The 22,239-nt window shown below is 38.7% G+C and overlaps 1 protein-coding gene across 3 annotated transcripts; it reads left to right on the top strand.

The window, feature by feature from the left end:
* The first annotated feature begins 739 nt into the window (after positions 1–739).
* Positions 740–21,663, top strand: LOC115918075 (steroid 17-alpha-hydroxylase/17,20 lyase-like). 3 transcript variants are annotated; one of them, XM_030979333.1, is made up of 9 exons: positions 740–1,502; positions 9,389–9,562; positions 10,245–10,338; positions 11,050–11,208; positions 11,856–12,064; positions 13,023–13,154; positions 13,751–13,990; positions 18,601–18,699; positions 19,938–21,663. In XM_030979333.1, the coding sequence occupies exons 1-9, from the start codon at positions 1,319–1,321 to the stop codon at positions 20,189–20,191; spliced, it is 1,545 nt and encodes a 514-aa protein (XP_030835193.1). In that variant the 5' UTR covers positions 740–1,318; the 3' UTR covers positions 20,192–21,663. The 3 variants fall into 3 exon arrangements, with proteins under 3 accessions (XP_030835193.1, XP_030835194.1, XP_030835195.1); XM_030979335.1 differs by lacking the exon at positions 740–1,502 and adding an exon at positions 5,657–5,719; XM_030979334.1 differs by lacking the exon at positions 11,050–11,208.
* The last annotated feature ends 576 nt before the right edge of the window (positions 21,664–22,239 follow it).

The raw sequence follows: 22,239 nt of genomic DNA, 5'->3' as shown, positions 1-22,239 counted from the left end.
CTTAACCCATTGCTTACTGGAACCTGGTGGTCCCTGTGTTAAGTCTATGGGAATTAGATAATTCAGTAGTCAATGGGTTAAAAGGCAACAACAACAACAACAATCTTTGGTTAGTTCATGTTGGTACCTCCATCCTCATTCGCGATGAACCCTATCAGGGTCCCGTCCTTACTTTACACTCAAACATAAATTCTTCAACACATTCTATTAGGGACTTTTAGATACGCACGAAGACAGTAGGTCTATGCTACGATCGACGTCCTAATAATGCACTGCCTTGAATGGACGTCACACGTTTCAGTCCACTCAAATCTAAAAGTCCCTATTATAAAGTTCAGAGCGACAATGTATGTTTGGTGGTTGCAATACCTTTTTAAATGACCATAATTAAAACCATGAAAGCAACGTATGGGCAGGACGTTGGGGGTGGTGAGCAGGGGGGGGGGATCCCCAAGTGCAACGTCTACAATGATAGAATTGGCCTATATAACTGTAATGCTTAATCACATTGGTAATGACAGTTCAAAGAGCAAATTACTAATCATTCTTTATTTACTCTTGGTAGACCTTGGTAAAGTATGAAAAACGCTAACAGACTTTGTTTAAATCAGAAAGACAAGCATTAGTCCGTAACTCTGATAAGGACATAGACAATCAATGCATACTTCAGCATTTTTATCTTCTTACGTTGTCATTTACACCGAACTCTATCTAGGCATCGTTGATTATATTTCTTCTTAATTCTTTCTTTTTCCTCTGAAAATTTTGTTTCAAACTTCAATCAAGTGAGACTTGTGCTTAGAATGTCGGCCAAACATCGCATGCTCTTGGTGAATAGAGGTAACTTTTCCACGTACCAGTAGTGTCCGAATATTTTCAACGGGCGGGATTTTTTACAAGAACAGCATTACAATTTCATGGAAATTCACCGGTTAAAACTATTTTTGGAAGTGCTTCCATATCTGATATTGAGCAGTATAAGTTACTTCACAAATGTGCCCGAGTCGGTGATTTTAGACAAAAGTACACAATATTTTACCTATACCAAAGTACAATAGAAGACGAACCTATAGAAGTAGAGGAGAAAGAAGGGGAGAATGAAGAGGTTGCAGTAGAATAAGAACGTGGATGACTACAAGAAGAGGAAAGGAGAACAAGAACGAAAAACGGGAAAAGGACAACGAAACAGATTCAGAAAGGCCAGAGAAAGGAAGAGAGAGAGAGAGCAAGAAATAAACTTATCCATACTACTAATTGCATGTCAATTGGTAGGTGTTGAGGTCGAATGATACGCTGGTACTGAGAAAAAATAACAACAATGAAAGACAGGGTTCTGAGTGCCGAATGGACCGGGTTTACTGCAAGCGATGGCTATCTCAATGTGGGGACCACGTTCATTCTGGGTATCGTCCTCATCATCGTCCTACTCGTAAAGAACGCGAGGAGACCACATCGCTTTCCACCCGGACCCCCAGGCCTTCCGATCATCGGAAATGTTTTCGGTAGGTCCATTCATAATACAAACAATTAATTATCATAATCGCCGTCGTCGTCGTCATCATCATCTCCATCGCATTCCAAATTCTCAGGCTTCGTTCAGATACGACGCGGTAAACCGTCATGTTTTACCTCCAGTTTTTAAAATGATGCCGTAAAGGGTAATACGCTTATTTCTGTATCTTATAACGCGCTAGAATGCGCGTAGGACTGTTGTTGTGCGCAGATTTGCGGCGGTTTACCGCTGCATATCTGATCGAACAAGCCTCTTAATGCGTCCTATTTGTATCTGATATTATTGTAATCTATGGCTTTATTATAAGCTTTCCGTTGATACATAATTCATCCATTTCATTTTTCAGTTCGGATAAGGTATTTCATATTTTGGATTAGGAAAGTACTAAGCTATCTCTTCAAATTTATAGGCCTATTTATGCTCGTTAAGGTTCAAATTACATATCTTTCAAGTTATAGGCCTATACACAGTCTTCAATATTCAAATGCAATGCATAGTTTAATCTTCCACGCATATTTTTCAGTTTCTGATCACACCCATCAATACTAAAATTATATTCATACTCGTCAAAAACATAGCTCTTTTATACTCGTAAATATTCAAAGTCTATTTCTCATAGCCAAAGACATATCGTTTAAGTTCTATTCAGACTCGACAATATTCAAATGTTATTCTTACTGGTCAAAAACAAAGCCTTTCATACTCGGCAATATTCAATAAAGTCTATTTCTCATAGTCAAACACATACCTCCCACGTTCTATTCAGACTCGTCAATATCATATTATTCCCATTCATCAAACACAATCATTCTTTTCCCCAAGTTATATTTACTCTCGACAATATTCATAGTCCATACTGGTGGTGGGGGGGGGGGGGCCAGCCCCCCCCCCCCAAATAAAATTAAACCATGACTTGTTTACAATTCCATACAATGAAGTGAGTTATAAATGTTCGTGATATCACATGATTTTCAACAAAATGCGCGTTCTCCATTTCTGTTGCAAACTGACACATTTCCAAATAGCCAGGAAGAGCATATTTGTTTTTTATAGTCATTAATTGGCCTTTAATAGTGGCCACTAACAGTAACGCTAGTAGATAACCGTATATCCAGTTTAGCGAAAAATCTGGATACCCGTATGTCCGTATTTTTTTTTTTATACGCTAGCGAGGGGTATCTTTTCGGTGCCAGGTAAAAATGTCAGAGGAAAAAATGTCAGAGGAAAAAATGTCAGAGGAAAAAATGTCAGAGGTAAAAATGTCAGAGGTAAAAATGTCAGAGGTAAAAATGTCAGAGGTAAAAATGTCAGAGGAAAAAATATCAGAGGAAAAAATGTCAGAGGAAAAAATGTCAGAGGAAAAAATGTCAGAGGTAAAAATGTCAGAGGTAAAAATGTCAGAAGTAAAAATGTCAGAGGAAAAAATGTCAGAGGTAAAAATGTCAGAGGAAAAAATGTCAGAGGTAAAAATGTCAGAAGTAAAAATGTCAGAGGAAAAAATGTCAGAGGTAAAAATGTCAGAGGTACAAGCAAAACAAATGAGTGCCGTCATAATATCTCAGCACTTTTATCACTCAGAATGTCAAGACGTACAGCTACTGCATGGGCTAGTCTATTATATTCCTTTCTAAATGGATGTGTTGTATATCGTACATGTCCTGAAGATAATATAATGTGGAAAATAGATTTTGAATTTTTTTTTTTTTTGGGAAGCAATCAGAGAAGGTTAATCATCTAGCATAAACATGTAAGTATTGGTGTGTAGTGCAAGGTTTTGGAGTCATCAAAATGATAAAAAAATTGGCCCAGTCTTGGTAAAGTAACAAGCACTGTACACAGAAAGATATTGATATGGGACTACACAAACATATGGCATACAAATCGGGCAGGCATACAAAGATGTTACTTGTTATATCTGGGATATGAAGTCATTTGAAATAGATTTTCAGGGAATAACTTTTTTCTTTGATGTTCTTTCACACTTGCATTGAACGCTCACAAATAATTTTTTTTTACCTTTCCCCAGAACTCAACCTTCTCTTTAATTGATGTAACATGGGCGGCTTTCTGCTTTGTATCGGAGTAACAAAGCTGCTTATTGATTTTCTCCCAGACTATTTTATACCGCAATAGTAATCGACAATATTTTATTGCAACGCGCGCACTTCGGGAATGTGATGGTGCGGTTAGCATTGATAACATGGCTTTCTGCTTGTTTCAGAGTATCAAAATACCAAGCCCTCAAGAAAGTGGAATTGTCGGAAATATGCATTTATTGGAAATTACATATAATAGTAGACATTGCCACGCAGTTAAAATGTCCAACAATCTTCAAATACGAAGGAGAAGTAGGAGGGGGAAGGTTCATAGATATCTGATCCTATTTTGGGGGCTGTACTGACTTTTCTTTTTATTTAATGATTACACCATGGAGCGACAACTCAGCCTATAAAACATGGCCAAACTTATCGATTTTAGAAATCTTTTTCCCCAGAAGTTTGCTCAGTGTACCAGTACCATTTGCTTATACAAAAACATAATATACCGGTATATAAATATTGAATAAGGCAGACTAATGGGACATGGATGGTGTACTCCGAGTTTCACGCCTTGCAAGCGGTCATCAGACAACTGATAGCATTCTTCAAAGTACATGATTCCTCTACAACCAGGGCTCAAATTAATTTTTTGTCCACGGGGGCTCTTCCCCCCCCAACGGGGGCTCTCTGTTATACAAATATCCATTGAATTGGTACCTATGATACTCCTCGATTATTTGCTATTTCATCATTATCATTTCAATCAGCATTTTCCCTCTTACAAATTTACAAGCTACATAGCTGTTACTGGCCTGTGTATATAATATATACGCATACAACACTGATCTTTATGATGTCTTTAACGTGACATATCTTCTTCTCCCCTTGCAAACGAGAAAGAAAACAAGGTCTTTAAAAGGGATTAAGCGACAAATAATGATTGTGATCCAAATTGATGCGAATATTTGTTTGAATAAGCACTGCTATTCACCCGAATCTTCTTTGTAAAAACAACTTTTACAATTCTCAGCCATGCTTACAGAGTTGACACGTTCCATTCAATGTAAAATACTCATTACAGAATACACTTCTCCTAATCTGAAAGTGATCTTACAACACAGTGGCAGATTTGCATGGCTGATATTTGTAAAAGTCGTTTTTACAAAGAAGATTCTGGTGAAAAGCATTGCTTATTCAAAAAAATCCTTGCATCAATTTGAATCACAATGATTAGTTGTCGCATGATCCTTTTATTAAATAACCTTGTTTCCTTTTTTTTTTTAATGATTACACCATGGAGCGACAACTCAGCCTATAAAACATGGCCAAACTTATCGATTTTAGAAATCTTTTTCCCTAGAAGTTTGGTTAGTGTACCAGTACCCTTTGCTTATACAAAAACATAATATACCGGTATATAAATATTGAATAAGGCAGACTAATGGGACATGGATGGTGTACTCCGAGTTTCACGCCTTGCAAGCGGTCATCAGACAACTGATAGCATTCTTCAAAGTACATGATTCCTCTACAAGTTACAACCTTGGTATACGCTCAAAATAAGACTTAACTAATACAATACAATAAGTCAGCGGTGAAATAACGACTGCAGAATATCCCTCGCTGTTCTTTTTCAATAAGCCTGATATATAACCCGGGTGTAAACATAACAAACTTGTCACATGCTTTTGTTTTTATTTTAAACTCTGATATTTTTACCTCTGACATTTTTTCCTCTGACATTTTTTCCTCTGACATTTTTTCCTCTGACATTTTTACCTCTGACATTTTTACCTCTGACATTTTTACCTCTGACATTTTTTCCTCTGACATTTTTACCTCTGACATTTTTACCTCTGACATTTTACCTCTGACATTTTTACCTCTGACATTTTAAACTCTGACATTTTTACCTCTGACATTTTTTCCTCTGACATTTTTACCTCTGACATTTTAAACTCTGACATTTTTACCTCTGACATTTTTACCTCTGACATTTTTACCTCTGACATTTTTACCTCTGACATTTTTACCTCTGACATTTTTACCTCTGACATTTTTACCTCTGACATTTTTTCCACTGACATTTTTACACCGAGCCATTTTTTCGATTAATTCCAATGAAACCGCTCGCGGAAAGCCTGGACTGTATTTTAAACCTTTACACGTACGTACTGTACTGATAGTTTGATAATGTACTGAAATTGTTTTGTCGATGGGTGTTAATTGTGTGTATGTGTGAGTGTATGTTCACGCTCGCTGCACTGATTTCTGCTCTCATATTCAACAGCAAATTGCAAAAATAAATATCAATATATTTGTTTAATATCTGTAACTGCTCGGAATCTGTTATTGTGTCCAAATGGTTAGAGTGGTATGGTATCTTGTTTCAACCATACTTTTTCCACAGGACGTCCTTCCCCTTCTCTCTCTCTCTCTCTCTTTCTCTCCCTCATAATTCTTTCATCTCTCTCTCTCGATCTCTCTCTCTATCTCCCTACTTTATTTGGATGAATCGCTATGACGTTTGAATATATATATTAATTATTGGGTGGGCTTATTGTGCTTTCTAATGGATCCCTACAACATGGCAGATCCACTGAGGGGCCTGGCAGAGCAGAATCCCAGGATTTTCTCGAGTTTATTTGACTTTCAAGAGAGAATTTTTTTTTTTAGAGAAAAAGAGGTTATTTCTAAAATGAAATTAAAGGGCTCTTGGAAGTCAAATAGCCCTTTCATTTCCTTTAGAAATAACCTCTCTTTACCTCTTAAAGACAATTTTATGAGATGGAATGTTCAATCTGAGGGCTTGTTGTGCTCTTCGAAAAGAGCACACAATGGGGGCAGTGCAATTTGAACTTCAAGGGATGGATTATATAGTTTTTATCGCTCTTGAAAGTCAAATAGCCCTTTCATTTCTTTTTAGAGAGAAACTCTTATCCATCCCTTGATATTTAAATTGCACTGCCCCTATTGTGTGTTCTTTTTAAAGAGCACAAAAAAGCCCTCAGATTAGTCTGCATATAGCAGAAAACGCCCTTAATACTGGACTCAACATTCAATGGAATGACGCCCACATCATTGAGTTTGAAACGCACTTCTGGTCAAGAATGGTAGAAGAATCATCTGGATAAAAAGGATAGGGGTTATTACTATTACCTTTTTTCGCTCCAGTGAGCACGAGGCAGCCGACAGCAAGGCATTGACATTGTGTAAATAATAAAAGGTCCAACGGAGTGGTTGTTAGAAGCTTTAACTACATAAAACTCGCACTCTCTCCAATTTTTGACAACAAAAGGTTGTCTTGGGAACCACTTCGATCTATCTTTATAGATGGGGTACAGGGGGGAGCCTTTGCCGACAGTCTTGGGGCGGAGCCCCAGGAAAATCTTGAATTTTTAAAAAATTAGAAAAATTCAAATAAGTCGTCACAAGCGATAGAAATTGTTAGTTCCTCCTTGAAAGTCACAAAGCCCCTTTTCATTTCATTTTAGAAATAACCTCTCTTTCTCTCCTAAAGACAATTTTATAGAACTTCTGTTTTCATATTGTTGTACTTTCGTCCGCACATGTCGGGCCAACTCATCGGGAATGTAATCTGTAAGGGTAAATTTAAGTTTCATGTTCTTCCTTTTTTGTCTTTCTTTTTTTCTTCTCTCCCTCCCTCTCTCTGTCACTCTCCTTTCTCTCCATCCTCTATCTTCTTCTCTTTTTAAATTATTCTCTCTTTCCTTTCTCATGTTTTCCTTTTATCGTTCTCTCTTTTTCCCATTTCCATAAAAGAATACAATTTTCTCACTTTTGATGGCAAAGCCATATCATTATGGCTATGTCATCATAAGTGACATTACATATGGCATGTGTTTGTAATTTGTTATGGGAGATATTCTTTTACTTGTTAATATGTCCCCCTGTGAATAAATATATGTTCCTTTATTTTAAAAAATCCAGAAAATCGACACTTCGAGTTATTGTGTGCACAAATCAAATGGGAGTTATCCTTGGAGTGTGTGACATGGGTTACGAGTACGTGTGACATCGCATTTAAATGCCAGTTGGAGATTCCCCATCTTATTACATGAATTGATCTCGATAAAAACAACTATATAACTTTCTCATCAATTCTATTTCTGATTTTTCTAATACTTAAACTAATTTCCAATTTAAAAAAAAAGAGAGAAAGAAGATAGGTAGGGGAGTTTAGTTGCGATTTTCCCCGCCAACAAGGAATAGATCGGGGGGGGGGGGGCAATGGCGTACTGATGGGGGGGGGGGGGGGGGGGGGAGGCTGGGGGCAGATACCCCCCAAATACAATTCAAACGTGGTTTATTTCTAATTCGATACCGGTGATTTACAAATGTTGATGAAATGACATAATTTTCCGAGATCTTTCCTCAATCTTTAGTAAATTATACTTTTTATGCGTTTGTTGGCAAATTACAAATTCCTAAATTTACAGTCAGGCAAGAAATATGCTTATTTAGAGGCCTACTCGAGCTCTGCCCCCACTTTTTTTGAAAAAGTATACTAAAGAGAAATAGAAAGAAAGAAAGAAAAAAAGAATAGTGACCTGCAAGTGTCACAAAATAATGAGGTATCAAAATATGCTCATCTGACCGTGATTAAATGCCTAAATCCCCTGAGCTTCCGGGGCTCCGCCCCCTCGACCCCACCAGGGGGCCTAAGGCGGGCCCCTGAATGCTCAATGACCGTTATAAAATGCCTCAAATCCCTAAGTTTCAGGGGGCTCAGCTCCCTAGACCCCACGCCAATTAGTGACCAGCCAGTGTCATGAATAAGGTATCAAAATATGCTCATCTGACCGTTATAAAATGCCCCCAAAACCCTGAGCTTCTGGGGGCACCGCCCCCTGGACCCCACGCCAATTAGTGTCCTGCCAGTGTCACGAATAAGGTATCAAAATATGTTCATCTGACCGTAATTAAATGCTTAAACCCCCTGAGCTTCCGGGGGCTCCGCCCCTCGACCCCACCAGGGGGCCTAAGGCGGGCCCCTGGATGCTCAATGACCGTTATAAAATGCCTCAAATCCCTAAGTTTCAGGGGGCTCAGCTCCCTAGACCCCACGCCAATTAGTGACCAGCCAGTGTCATGAATAAGGTATCAAAATATGCTCATCTGCCCATACCCCCTGAGCTTCTGGGGACTCTTGACCCCTGCCGGGGCTATGCCCCTAGACCCCACGCCAATTTACACTACACTCTACCTGATCGTAAATACTTTAGCCTCCCCCCACCTACTTTGAAAAACGTTCAGCGGGGCCTGCATGTTGATGTTGTTGTAGGTAATAGTTTAATGGCGTTCATTCAGTATACGCCATATCTTTAATTTTATAAGAAAAATCAATTATACATAAGAAAACTGAGGATAAAGATTTGTAATGATTTAATTAATTAATCAGTAACGCAATTTATTAGGAGTCTCTGGATGGTTTGCAACTTCGTGTTTCTGCTTTTTTTAAGTTTAATCTGGTCAGCCCGGTTTCGATTGCATGGAAACTAGCGTTGCTCGATTTGAAACAGGCTTCTCGGCTACTCGGCGTGCGTGCGCAGTGATCTTTTAATTTTGTAATGCACGGTGCCTAGACCACTCAGAAACACAGAAATACTAAATTGAGACACATCGTACAGGGGCCTGCATGTAAGAGTGGGGTGATGCGGATTTTTTGTCTGCCAGCCCCCCCCCCCCCCAAAAAAAAAAACTTTTTTGTTCATTACGCCACTGATCATACTAGTCAGTACTTTTTTCAAGATCTATTCGCACTTGCTTCTATTCATACTTTCTTATTTTTAAAAATCTCCTCTTCAAACTATAGACTTGACAGCGACCAGCGAAGTATTATTCGACAAATGGTCCAAGGTCTATGGCGATGTCTTTAGCTTCCGGGTCGGGGACCGATGGGTCGTGGTTTTGAATCATCAGGAGGTCATCAAGGAAGCCATGTTGAAGTACGACGTCGAGTTCAGTGGCAGACCTCAGTTTTATTCCGGTAAGAAATGTCGAGGTGTATTGGTTTAATCACTTGACTGTCAATGTAAGGGTTGGGGGTTCGAATCCAAGCCTGGCACTAATGTTCTTCGGATAAATAATGATCTACAATAACCACTCTCCGGTGTAATGGGTACCTACTGCATGAGTCGCATGAAGAGCATTATTAATGCTGGGGGATCCTAAGTCGAACTTAACTCTAAGTTGGACTTAAACATAATTATATATAATTTTTTTCCTTTTTTTTTTTTTTTTTTTTTTTTTGGGGGGGGGGGGGTAATGATAAATGCATGCATGAAGAGCATGAAGAGCATTATTAATGCTGGGGGAGGGGGGGTCCTAAGTCGAACTTAACTCTAAGTTGGACTTAAACATATATATATATATATATATATATATATAATTTTCTCCCTTTTTTTGGGGGGGGGGCTTGCGGCTTTGGGGGCTTTTTGATTTCTTACATTCATTTTTGTACATGTACCTTGCGATTTCTTTTTGGAGGTGGGAGCTAGAAGATTTTGTTTGTTTGTTTGTTTGTCGGTTTTGAGGAATTTGAGCTCCCCCGAGGCCACCCTCCCTGTAGTCAGAACGCCCACCATTTGTTTCAAAACTCTTTTGATTTGCTCAACGCCGTGTCTCTTTTGACCTTTGAACCCCCCCCCCCCCCACACACACACCCACAGCGGAAATTGCTTCTGACGGGTTCAAAGACATCGTCTTCAGCAATTACTCGGATACCTGGAAACTTCATCGCAAGTTGGCCCATTCAGCTTTCAGGTAAAACCAGTTTCTTCTACTTGGCTTATATCGCTCGATGGAGCTCGAAATAATTCTTTGGAGCTCCAAGATTTAAAGCATAACCACGCTCACGTATGCCTATCATGCACATGTCTTACCTTTCTCTCTGACTAACACTTCTAGCTAGCCCTGTAGCTGCTGGCAAAAGGGGTTAAAGATTAAGGTGTCCAGTTCAAAATGGTGTCAAGTCGTAAGACATAAGTCAGAAATCCCTCTCAAGATAAGTCTAGTAGTTTAAGATAAGTTTGGCGTTGTTTTGGATTAGGAATCTAAAGATATTACGGAGTATGAATACGAGAGGCAGTGGATCACTTCAGTGGCTTTCAAGACCTGCCTGTAAGAGTTTGCTGATTATTAAAGCACGATGACAAACAAATTTGTGAATGTCGGGTGAAGCTATTGATTTCATTGTTAAGCATCATATGTATGTTATTCCAAAAGATAATCTACATGTATTCCGATCAATATATACACGTGACCAACACTTGGTCCTAATACAAACATCCCAGCAGCCGCCTCCCCGGATTCCTGTCAGTCCTAATTAGCATTTAAAAGATCTACACTCGTCCCTAAAATACGCACTTTTATCTTTCTCCCCCACTCCTCCCCCTTACTCCCACCTCTCTCTCTTTCTCTCTGTCACACACACATACACACACACACCCACTCTCTCTCTCTCTCTCTCTTCAGAAAATTTGCCACAGGACACAAGTTAGATGAGTTGGTGCACGGTGTCATTCCTCAAGTACAACAAATGTTGAAAGAGAACATTGGAAAGCCGTTTGATCCTAAGCTTATGATCACCCTAACCCTCTACAACGTCTTTTCCAAAATGTGCTTCAGTGAAAGGTAACGATGCGTGGTCATCATCGTGGTCATCGTCGTAGTCGCCATCATCATCATTTCCACCAGCAGCAGCATCAGCATTATCATATGATCATTATCATCTTCATAACCATCAATTATTATCATTACCATCATCGTCATTATCATCACCATCATTATTCATATGATTATTCCCAACATTATCCTCATCCTTATCGTACTTTCCGTCATTATCATAATTATCATCATAATCATCATCATCACCATTATCATCAGCTCATTATTATCATCGTTATCATCACAATGGTCATTTACCCAATCATTGTCATCATCATAATCATCATAGTTAAGTAATCACCATTTCGATCCTCATCATTTCCGTCATTAACAATGTCGTCAACATTACTATCAAACAGAAATAAATAAATCATATCAAATCAAATCAAAATCGTAATCGCTATCGTTGTCGTCCAAATTACCATAGATTTCGAAATTGTATATGTTATAAAGCGGGTTCTAGCGGATGTCGCAATCTTATTGGTCAAATAGCACCACGTGTCCGTGCATCATTAAGAATTAACCATCCTAATAGCTGCCATCATCGGATAGTGGATAGTAGGGTTATTATTTTGTCTTATGACTTGTTATCATCATTGTTATTCCTCCACTAGTTATGACTTCAGCGATCCTAGGATGCTGGGATACATCACCATGTCACAGGAGTTAGCTGAAAAGGTCGGATTTGGTCTGGTTGCGGACTACTTTCCATGGGCCAGGTTCCTGTCTTACAATGGTGCCAGCTACATCCAGAGAATGAAGCAGAAGTACATGGAATGGACCTCACCCCAGCTGCAACGCCACCGTGAGACGTTGGACCCAAGTAATAACAGAAATGCACTATTATGCACATAGGACTCTTCAGTGTTGCACACGAGGCGTCGTAACGTGCTGACGTAAGGCTGCGTCAAGAGCTGCTGGCGCGCCCTTTGACGCGCCGTGCAAGCGTCGTATTGTACAAGAGTAACTAAAAGGGAAAATGCAAAGCGCATGTATTATTGCCTTCGTAGACTTGATAAGCTTAAGTAATGGACGCAATCGCAATGACGCTTCGTGTGAAACGCGTTTTGAGAATATAATCACCTAATGTAAGGACGTCATGTTTTATTGACTCTTTTTTCATGATTTCGAATTTGATCCTACATACACACGTATACTTATTTTCAATGATCTAGGCAACGTACTCATAATGTCATCACTTAATTAATTCCTGACAATGTTAAGGAAAGATAATGCAAATAACAATCTATAAGCTTCGGAAACTGCTCTGTGTTTCAGGGGTTTAGCTTAACAACCAGTATGTAGTATTAAACACACTGAAAAGTTATTGAAAACTGACAGGTTCCTTTTCACTGATCCCGGGCTGAGAACTACAACCTCGTAATTACAATATTCATGAATACAACAAATTAAGAAGAAGAAACTCTCCCATCCATTCGAGTACATTGCAGAATAGACAGGTTTACTACCATAACCACATTTTTGTATTTTTCTTTCCTGGGAACATAGTGACGAGTTATTCCATTAATCTAGTGAAATTTAATGAATTAAGTACAATACTCGAAATCCGGTCTGCATAGATATATGTATATATATATATATATATATGACTTATTGCTATGTCGGCTAAACCTCGGGCAAGCTTTAGGGTGGTAAAGAACAACCTTTGTTTAAAAAGTATGCATAACATTTGGACTATGTTGGTCTACTATCATTGACCTTGAAGATTAACCTTTTATAGAGGAAGTATTGACTGTAGATGTTATGATTTTATTTTTTAGATGAAGCGCGTGATTTCTGTGACTTGATGCTTCTCGCTCAAATGGAAGCGATGGACAGCGAAGAAGATCGGAAAATATCCCAGAATCTATCGGACATCCATTTGAAACAAACAGTCAACGATATCTTCTTGGGTAAGATCTAAAGGCAATTTTTCCGGCGTTATGTAATCAAATTGTAAATTCACAAATCTGTGTTAACTCCCTACGAATAATTGAATTCACCTGTTTATTACGAATAATTGTATGCCTACTGTGTTTTTAGGGAGGATAATCCACAATGTTTTTTTCAAAGAATTTCTTCTGCATTTGATATAATAATGATAATGGGTTTTTGTATAGCGCTCATATTTATCTGTCATACTTTACACTCCTGGCGCTCCGCAATTGATACCTCGGCTTTACCATGGCTGCCTTTACGGCGCTCTAGCATTTTAAGGAATTAATTCCTGCCAGGTACCCGTTTACGTCACCTGGGTCGAGTGTGGCAAATGTTGATTAATATCTCGCCAAAGGACATTAGTGCCGCGGCGGGACTCGAACCGCGGATCTTGTGAACTTGTGATCCACAGTTCGGTGACGTACCCACTCTACCACGTGTGATGTTTCATCTTTTGAGATTCAAAAGGCCATTAACTCATAACAACCCTCAACCCTTAGATTGAGAGTCAAGTGAATGAACTACTATACCACTACGCCTCCACTTAAAATGATTTTCGTTATTTTCTTAGCTGGAATCGAGACATCGATGCAGAGGCTCTACTGGGCCATCGCTCTAATGACGGAGTACCCCGACGTCCAGGCCAAGATCCAGGGCGAGATTGAAGTCGAGATCGGACGTGGTCGTCATCCCGTCATCAAAGACCGCGGTAACCTGCCGTACACGGAGGCGACGCTGTACGAGATGATCAGGTATAGCACCGTGGGCCCAGTAGGCGTACCTCATGCAACCATGGTCGATACCAAGTTCCGTAAGTACTTGAGGCTCTTTCAGATATGGTGCAGTATTAAACCGTCCCTCCCCACCCCCCCCCCCCCAAAAAAAAAAAATCACTGCATTTTTACTGCACCCTGCGTTATCGATTAGATACAAAATTTGAAGCGTATTTAATATACTTAATGTCATCATAAAAAGAAATAAAATCGGGTTTTGCCGTGCCATATGTCAGGCTTTACTGTTATCATTTTTAGACATTTACAATTTAATACCTCAGTCATACCGACACCACACAGGCACAACAACGCGTTAGACCAAACAAAACATAACATTAGCCCGAATGACAAAGAACTGGTCGGAATCTAGTTGCAGTGACTGCGATATTAAAAGTTTATAAACTTCTCTTTAGAAATCTAGCCATCTGATTGGTCGAAAGTGGAGTCGTGATGTTAGCTATTCCCGTAAAGAATCGAACAATGCCAGTATCGACTAATAGTTCACGAGTAAGATTCCCGAAAGATTCCGGGTACCGGGAAAATAGTAAAATTTTGATGAGATCCACATTGGTTTACGTGTTAAAATTTACTTTGTGCGAGCGCGGATACCATACAGTGCTTGTCTGCGATTCCCAAATGATTGTAACATTTACTCATCCTTCCAGCGAAGATTAACAGACAGTGTCACAGATGTTCTGTGATGTTTTAACCAATCTTTTGTTGTGTTAATTCGGTATATAAAAGACATATCGACTGCTTTAATATTCACTGCCTGGCTGTTTCTATACTGGCTCTCGGGCGCGCCTCGGGGTCATGACAGGATGCGACGTCCCCTTGAAAAAAACAGACGGACCTCTCATAGCAGTCGATTTATCTATACTATATTTCAAAGTGTATAATACAGTTAAAGCTGTTTTAGCGAGCACCTGTTTAGAAGGGCTACCCATCTATACAGACTGCTCTTTTTATTCCTCTGGAAATAATGCTCGTCATTAACACACGTGTTAAAGGGTACCTGATAATTAAGATCACATGTCTATGAAAACTACTATTTGTGTCTCCATTTGGCGGTCTTTATACGGATTCACTGTATTATATTCGTGATATAGGGGCACTGAGGATCGTGATAGACTTGACCATACTTCAAATGCTTGTCAGAGATTTTTTTCTCGTAATAATCCCTTCCTCACTTTTACAAAAACCCAAATCTGCCCCTGCACTGACCAATATACGGTGAAAATGAATCAAAATTTTGCCTAATGTGTAAAAAAGAAAAGAAAAAAAGACCGACCATACACCAAAGTGGCTCCACCTCCAAGCACATGGAAATCCATTAAAACATATGTGATGTCATGTGTATTGACTTTGACAGCTTAACGGACAGGACAGAGCATTCGCCTTTGAATTGCATTCCAAAGTCCGAGGATAACGTCCACAAAAAAAGTTGGCTCAAAACCTGTTAGATGACCAAAGAAATGATCTCTTTTAACTGAAACTTTATCAGCCATTAGGTCATCCTTGTTTGATGTTATAGGTGACTGAAGTTTGGGTAACAAATTTAGAACAATAACGTTCCTGGAAATACATAAGTGTGTCTGACCAGAGGTGTATCCAGAGATGAATAAAGAGGAGGGGCCAGGAGTGATTCAACCACCGAGGAGGGGGAGGGAGGGGGGGGGGGGGGGGTGTGGAGCACCTGTCTTAAGTGGAAATGCAAACTGATTAGGCGGAGGGTGCAGGAGGTCGCATTTTGTTTTCTCGATCTTCTACCCCTCTCTCTTTCTCTTTATTTTGCAGCTTTGTCTACCTCTTTTTTTTTATAATACTATTATTTTAACCACATGAGCGGGGAGGCACGCCCCCGACCCCACGAAGCTTGGGGAGAGGGAAATGGAAGGTATCATAACAGCATGTATTGCGTAGTTCATAAACAAACGGAAAGTTATATAAATATCTAGGCCTATATATTTTTAAAATTATTATTCATTTATTCATTATTATTATTATTATTATTATTATTATTATTATTATTATTATTATTATTATTATTATTATTATTTGTTGTTATTGGAGGGGGAGGGGTCTTCATGTGGCGATTTCACAGTAAGCTGGACACACCGCTGTACAAACCTTGTATTATATCTAATATTACAATGTCTTATATTACACGAAATACATTGGCTTTCAGTAACTGAGAAAATACAATATTGGATACTGTCTTGTTCAAAATTTCAAATCTTTGTCAACCAAACTTCCTCCAAACATCTACTCACTCTTTCAACTACAGAAAATATAATAACATTCACTTTGATCTACATCAGCTACTTCCTTCCTCATTCCCAAAACAGGCTTACTTCATTATCATTATAATATAGTTATTATTATCAATTTTATAATAAATGTTATCATTATATTGTAGTGCACGCCTTTTTAACGCATTCCAAAGTCCGTGAATCAAAACAAATACTGGTTTATGTCAGTTGAGATCACATTCCCAGGCAACTATAATCGATTGGCAAATATTCAATGTTTGATTGAATAAACTTTAGATGACTTTGTTAATTTGAAAAACAGTTTCATGTGAACGTCGGGGATTTGTTTCTATGCATATCAGAAATATACTCATTTTGATCAGTAATTACTTAATCTTTTTCATTGAAAAGCAAAATGCATCAAAGCCATCGGGTGAGTTGGGCGATTTTACATTGCTCTGATTTACACATTGCATTATGAAAAAGTTGAAAAACATTCTTGTTCACATAGTCTTCATAACACATGGCATTTAATTTGAAACCGCGTTAGTCAATTTTAAACATCTGTACAAGCGTTCTGAAGTGTCTAGTATGACTATATAGTATGATAAACATTGTTGTTAATAGTATTGGCATAAAACAGTACAAGTATTTTTTTTTTATACAAAAAACTCTTTTTGTCACAGACATCACAAGTCGATTTTGGATCAAATGGGACCTAATCATGTGGAAACATCCGTTTCAATCGAAATTTCTCATTCAAACTCTGTACATAAATAAATCATCTCGATGTCAAGGTAATGTTATGGTGATATTAATCAGTGTTAAAAATGGTCGTGTGATTGTATTATACGGTATTGATTTCATTTTTTAATAGTTGATTATATAGTAAATAGGAATGATTGCATGTGGCGAGGCCTCTTTACCAGTGTGTTTTACTGCGAATTTCTGTGACACCCCCCTCCCCACACACACACACACACACACACACACGCACGCACACACACACTCACACACACACACACACACACAAAACTATCTCATTTGAAGTGGTTTTCAGTGAGCCTTATTATCTGATGCGAGTAATTACGGTATTCGTTCTCTTTGTATTTAATGGGTAAATTATGAAAGTTTAAAAGTGCCGACAGGATGACGAGATAATTTGGGCAGGAAGACGAGAAGATGAGCTAAAAGACAGCAGACGAGTTGATAAAAAAACCAGACTGGTCGCCCGGCCCCTCCACTCAGTGTTATTTAGGGTACGCGTACGCATAATAATGCACGTTCCCTCCTTTAAAACACCCTCTAAGTCCGGTGTATAAAAGTCATTTTTGTGTACTACGAGCCGGACTTTGATGCGTGAAAAGTACCCCTTTACAGGACATTTTGGTAACACGCATGGTATCCCTCCGTTCACGGAGTGGGGGGGGGGGGGGGCCGGGGGGGACTGGTCGACTCGTTTAGAACATGAGAACGATTTCGAACGACTCGCCTTCTCATCTTCCTGTCCTGAATTACCTCGTCATCTCGTCAGCACTTTTAAGCTTCGGTAAATAATGGGTATACTTCAGATATGCCACATTGATCATTTTGTGTAATACTTGACTAACATTGAGTGTTTGTTTGAGAGGTATTTGAACTTTAGCTGTCACGTAGAACGCTTGTATAAAGTTGGACTGTCTGATTTATGTTTAATGTAGACTTTGTCAATACAAGCCAGATACACAATCAAAGGTAAGAGATAACGTGTTTATTGTGTAAAGCACGTAGTCGACAATACACCTCATATAATCCTATTAGCAACGTAGTTTTAACCAAGGTTATTTTGATAAAAATGTAGTCGTAATTCGAATTTTGTTATTAAGTTTTCGTGTTTCGTTACTGCTCAGTCGCCAGTAAATGACGCAAAGTAGCAGTGGCCTTTAAATACCCCTTGAGTTCGTTTAACGAAGAGGCACTCTTTCATTGCACTTTGCTCACTGTCCTCGACTTCCCCTTCCCTAACTTTAAAGTCCCACTGCACTACTTACAGCTACTTGCGCCCTCTTTATAATATAGCAAACAATGTCTAATCGGTGACCATCGGTCCCCCATGGTTCCCTTTTTTTATGTTAATTGAGAGCTGATTTGTTGAGATAACCACCTGTCATTGACCATGCAGGGAGGACTAACCCCTCCTGGCCAAACTAGTACAGATGTGCTTTAAAGACTCTCCACAACCGCCTGAGTCTGGGAGTTTCCTGGTACATGTAATATAATTATTGGTCGGTCTGTCGTCAAACCGACTCCTAACCGACTTCAAAGGACCGATTTGGGGCGATAGGAGGAAATGTCTTTTTTTTGCTGTCGGCTGCGTTGGTGTGACCGAGGCATTGTGGTTTTATCATTCCTTGCAGGTGGATATCTCATACCCAAAGGCACCACTGTTCTTCTAAACCAATACTCAATGCACTTCGATGAAAGAGAATGGACAGACCCTCATTCTTTCCGACCGGGTAAGCTAAGTCAGACCGCCAAACCGACCTCAAACCGACTCCAAACCGACTTATTCTTGGCTATTCGTCGTATGGTCAGGTGTTGTCGGTCGGGTGTCGGTTTAATCGATTGATACCCATGTACTACCAGCGAGACTGACACCAGACATATTACAGACCGAGCAAAACATTACATCACCCCCAAATAGTCAAGAGTCTGTCCGGTTTTCTATCGGTTTGAAGTCGATTTGGCAGTGTGACTGAGGTTTGACGGAGGTATCAATCCTCAGTCACACCACTGAACCTCACCCCGACTCCAAACCGGCCAATTCGTGGCTATTCGGGTTTGGCTTAATGTAATGTAATGTTCGGTGTAGCTTGGTCTGGTGTCGGTTCGTTGGTATGACTGAGGCATTAGGCTCTTATGTATAACAACGGACTTAGTAACTTTCTCCATTCATTTATGGAGCGTACAGTGTCGAGCTCTTTATCCGCTACAAATGAAATATAATTCTGTAAACAAAAAATGAAAAGATTATTCAGTCTTTAAGTGAAGAAAGATATACTGATTTTATAATGACATGATATTTGCCTGTTTATTTGGAACAGAATTTGATAATTTGTTTTGGGATGAGGAGCTTTACACTAGGTTTTTCGTACAAAGAAAAGTTGGAGTTCAATGGCGCTTTAATGTATACTTAAAGGATATGTGTGAGCAGGCTCTGCTATTTTTCAAGGGCGTTTACAATTCGGCCAACTACAGAATAGGCCAAACAAATACCTTTTCACCTCAATCAAATTCTCCCATCGGGTTCAGATTCTTTTTTATTTATCTAAAACTGTATATTCTATTCCATATGTATTAGTTTTTTTTAGAATGGAAGGGTATGGTTTACAAAGATATATATACATTATCGGAAGGACATAGAATGTATACAAAATACTGATTTTTATGAAAATCAGAATATGACATAAAGTTAATTCAAAAGAATTATATCAGAAAGCGTATTTTTTCCTTCTAGATAGCTTCCTAAATGATTTCGGTATGATTATACATGTAGCTGTGAGCCTTCATTCAAAATGATATGTTGCCGATCAATTCAGACTCCGCTCTTTTCTGAAAATATAATGCTGTCTGTATAGCTATACTACCGCTGCCTTGTTGCGCTCGTAGAGGTTGCACAATGTACGTTGTACGAGTATTGGCCTGCTTGGCCCGCCATATACTACCATCCTAAGTTTATGTATCTATTTCGTAGAGCACTTTCTGGATGAGAGCGGTACTACCCGGCTACATCCATCCAGCTTTCAACCGTTCGGTACTGGTCGTCGGAGCTGCCTCGGGGAAGCCGTGGCCAAAGCAGATCTCTTCCTCATCTTCACCTGGCTTCTGCAGAACTACACCTTTCGAAAGGTTCCGGAATATTCCGAGGAGAACCTGCTGAAGCTCCTTCCTGAGACAGCCGCAGGGCGTGTCCTTCAGAATTACAAGATCCTCATCGAGGAGAGATAAGACCTAAAGCTAGTCACTATGATGAGGTGTCCAAAGTTCGCGCACATTTAAGCGGGACTGCACTATACTTGTAACTACTTGCGCCCTCTATATAGCAAACAATGCATAAGCGGTACCCGTTGGTTCTCCATGATCCCCTTTTTCATAATTTATGTTGATTGAGAGCTGATTTGATGAGATAACCATCTGTCAGTGACCTTGCAGGGAGGTATAATCCCTCCTGGCCAAAATAGTGCAGACAGGGTTAAACAAATATCTAGAAAGTGATATTCGAACCATGATTTCTCATCTTCTACAGAAATGTATGTAGAACAATCACAACCAAATGGATGGCAGCAATTTTAGACTACAGTTGGTAGAAATTTATCGGCAAAAGAATTCCTGCAATATAGCGATCTCAAAATTCGATGTAGGATTGGAATGCACTCCAATTGAAGAAAAAGTCAATGAGTTGATAAAAATAATGAATCCTTAACTCGTGCTCGAGAACCCCCCCCCCCCCCCAATTCAAAGGTATTATGATGTTATAAATTATTGCAAAGGAAAATTATCATACAATCCGTTGTCATCACGTTTTACAACAAAAAAGATGATTGCATCTTCTCTCAAAATAAAGATTTCCTGAATCCCATTGGTAACTTAATATTTTTTTGTGGTCAATATTTTCAAAATTTCGCACCAGATTACGAGGAAAATGTTGTCAGTAGGTCATTTTATGTTGGTGTTCATTGGCGGTATCACATATTCAAAATCTTCAATACCGATCTTCTGAGGTTATGCGCGAACTATATGGTCACATACTCCATGCTTTGCCAATAGCACCCGAGTTTGTTATGATGCTTTCATTAGTAATCAAGCTCGGCGAAAATAAGTCAGTTAGAAATTTAGGTCCATCTTCCTATTCTCGACAGCATGTAGGCCTAAAGCCTTGTTCAGATATGACGCGGCAAACCGTTTCGGTAAACCGTTTCGGTAAACCGTTTCGGTAAACCGCTTCGGTAAACCGCGGTGGTAGACCGCGGCGGTTTTGTTTTCTTTTATTATTACAGTGAGTTTAGTGTAATACGTTTCACTCTCCTGTATTTGTCATTGTCATTGCACTATGTATAGGCCTCACAAAAAACTTTAATAAACGCCGCGGTTTACCGCGTCATTCCTGAACGAACCTTAAATGATATAAAAAACCTTAATGATATTTTATATTGGTGCCAAGACAAGATTGTCAATGCAAAATTTGTTTTTGAATTCAAACTAAAATATGTCATAAGTTATATCAAAACGAAATTCATCAGATAACTGTGATGTAATTAATTATTTAGCAAATACAACTCAAAGTCTTTTGTTTAAACATTCCAATTTTGTTTTAATTTGTTTTGCCATATTAGCAATGTTTTTACTATATTCGATGGTTATCTGATTTATGCCTTTTACTTGTGGGAAATTTATTTGATTTGATCTTGCTTTTAATTCGTACTACAATCGATATATGAATGAAAAGAGTTTGAGCCATTTAATTTCAGGTGAAGGACGAAGAGGTGGGTGAGGGGTAGGAGTAAGCTGTGTGTCTTAATTTAGCAAACACTTATTGCTTCGATTCTGACAGCATTAGAATTACATAGGAAAAAAAATAATGAAATTGAATCAAAGAAATAATCTTTCTGTTTTTAGAATGGAGTTTCATTACGGAAAGTGTGTTGCATTTATGACTGAGAAATATGATTGATATTATTTTGTTCATAATAACGTTAATTATTTATAAGACGAAATTATTTTGTTTGCATATCATGTATGAAAAAAAAATTAAAGATATGATTGACGTTCTCATTCTCCTTAATTTTTCTGTTTACATGTTCATTATATATTTGACTTCCTGTCATGTCATATTATCGTATATGTTATTGTACATGGAGTTATACTGAATGTGTCTGCATGTTTTGAAATAGGCCTACATATTATTTAAGTTGTGAGCAGTTCAGCCATCGGCTTCCATTTCAATAAACCATGAATGAATAAAATAAATAAAGTAAATTAAAAAGTTTTGCAGTTAT

The sequence above is a fragment of the Strongylocentrotus purpuratus genome, unplaced genomic scaffold (genome assembly GCF_000002235.5).
Source record: "Strongylocentrotus purpuratus isolate Spur 01 unplaced genomic scaffold, Spur_5.0 spur5_scaffold_10, whole genome shotgun sequence".
Classification (NCBI taxonomy): Eukaryota; Metazoa; Echinodermata; class Echinoidea; order Camarodonta; family Strongylocentrotidae; genus Strongylocentrotus; species Strongylocentrotus purpuratus.
Note: the sequence above shows the minus strand (reverse complement) of the source record. Positions and strands in the feature narration are given on the sequence as shown.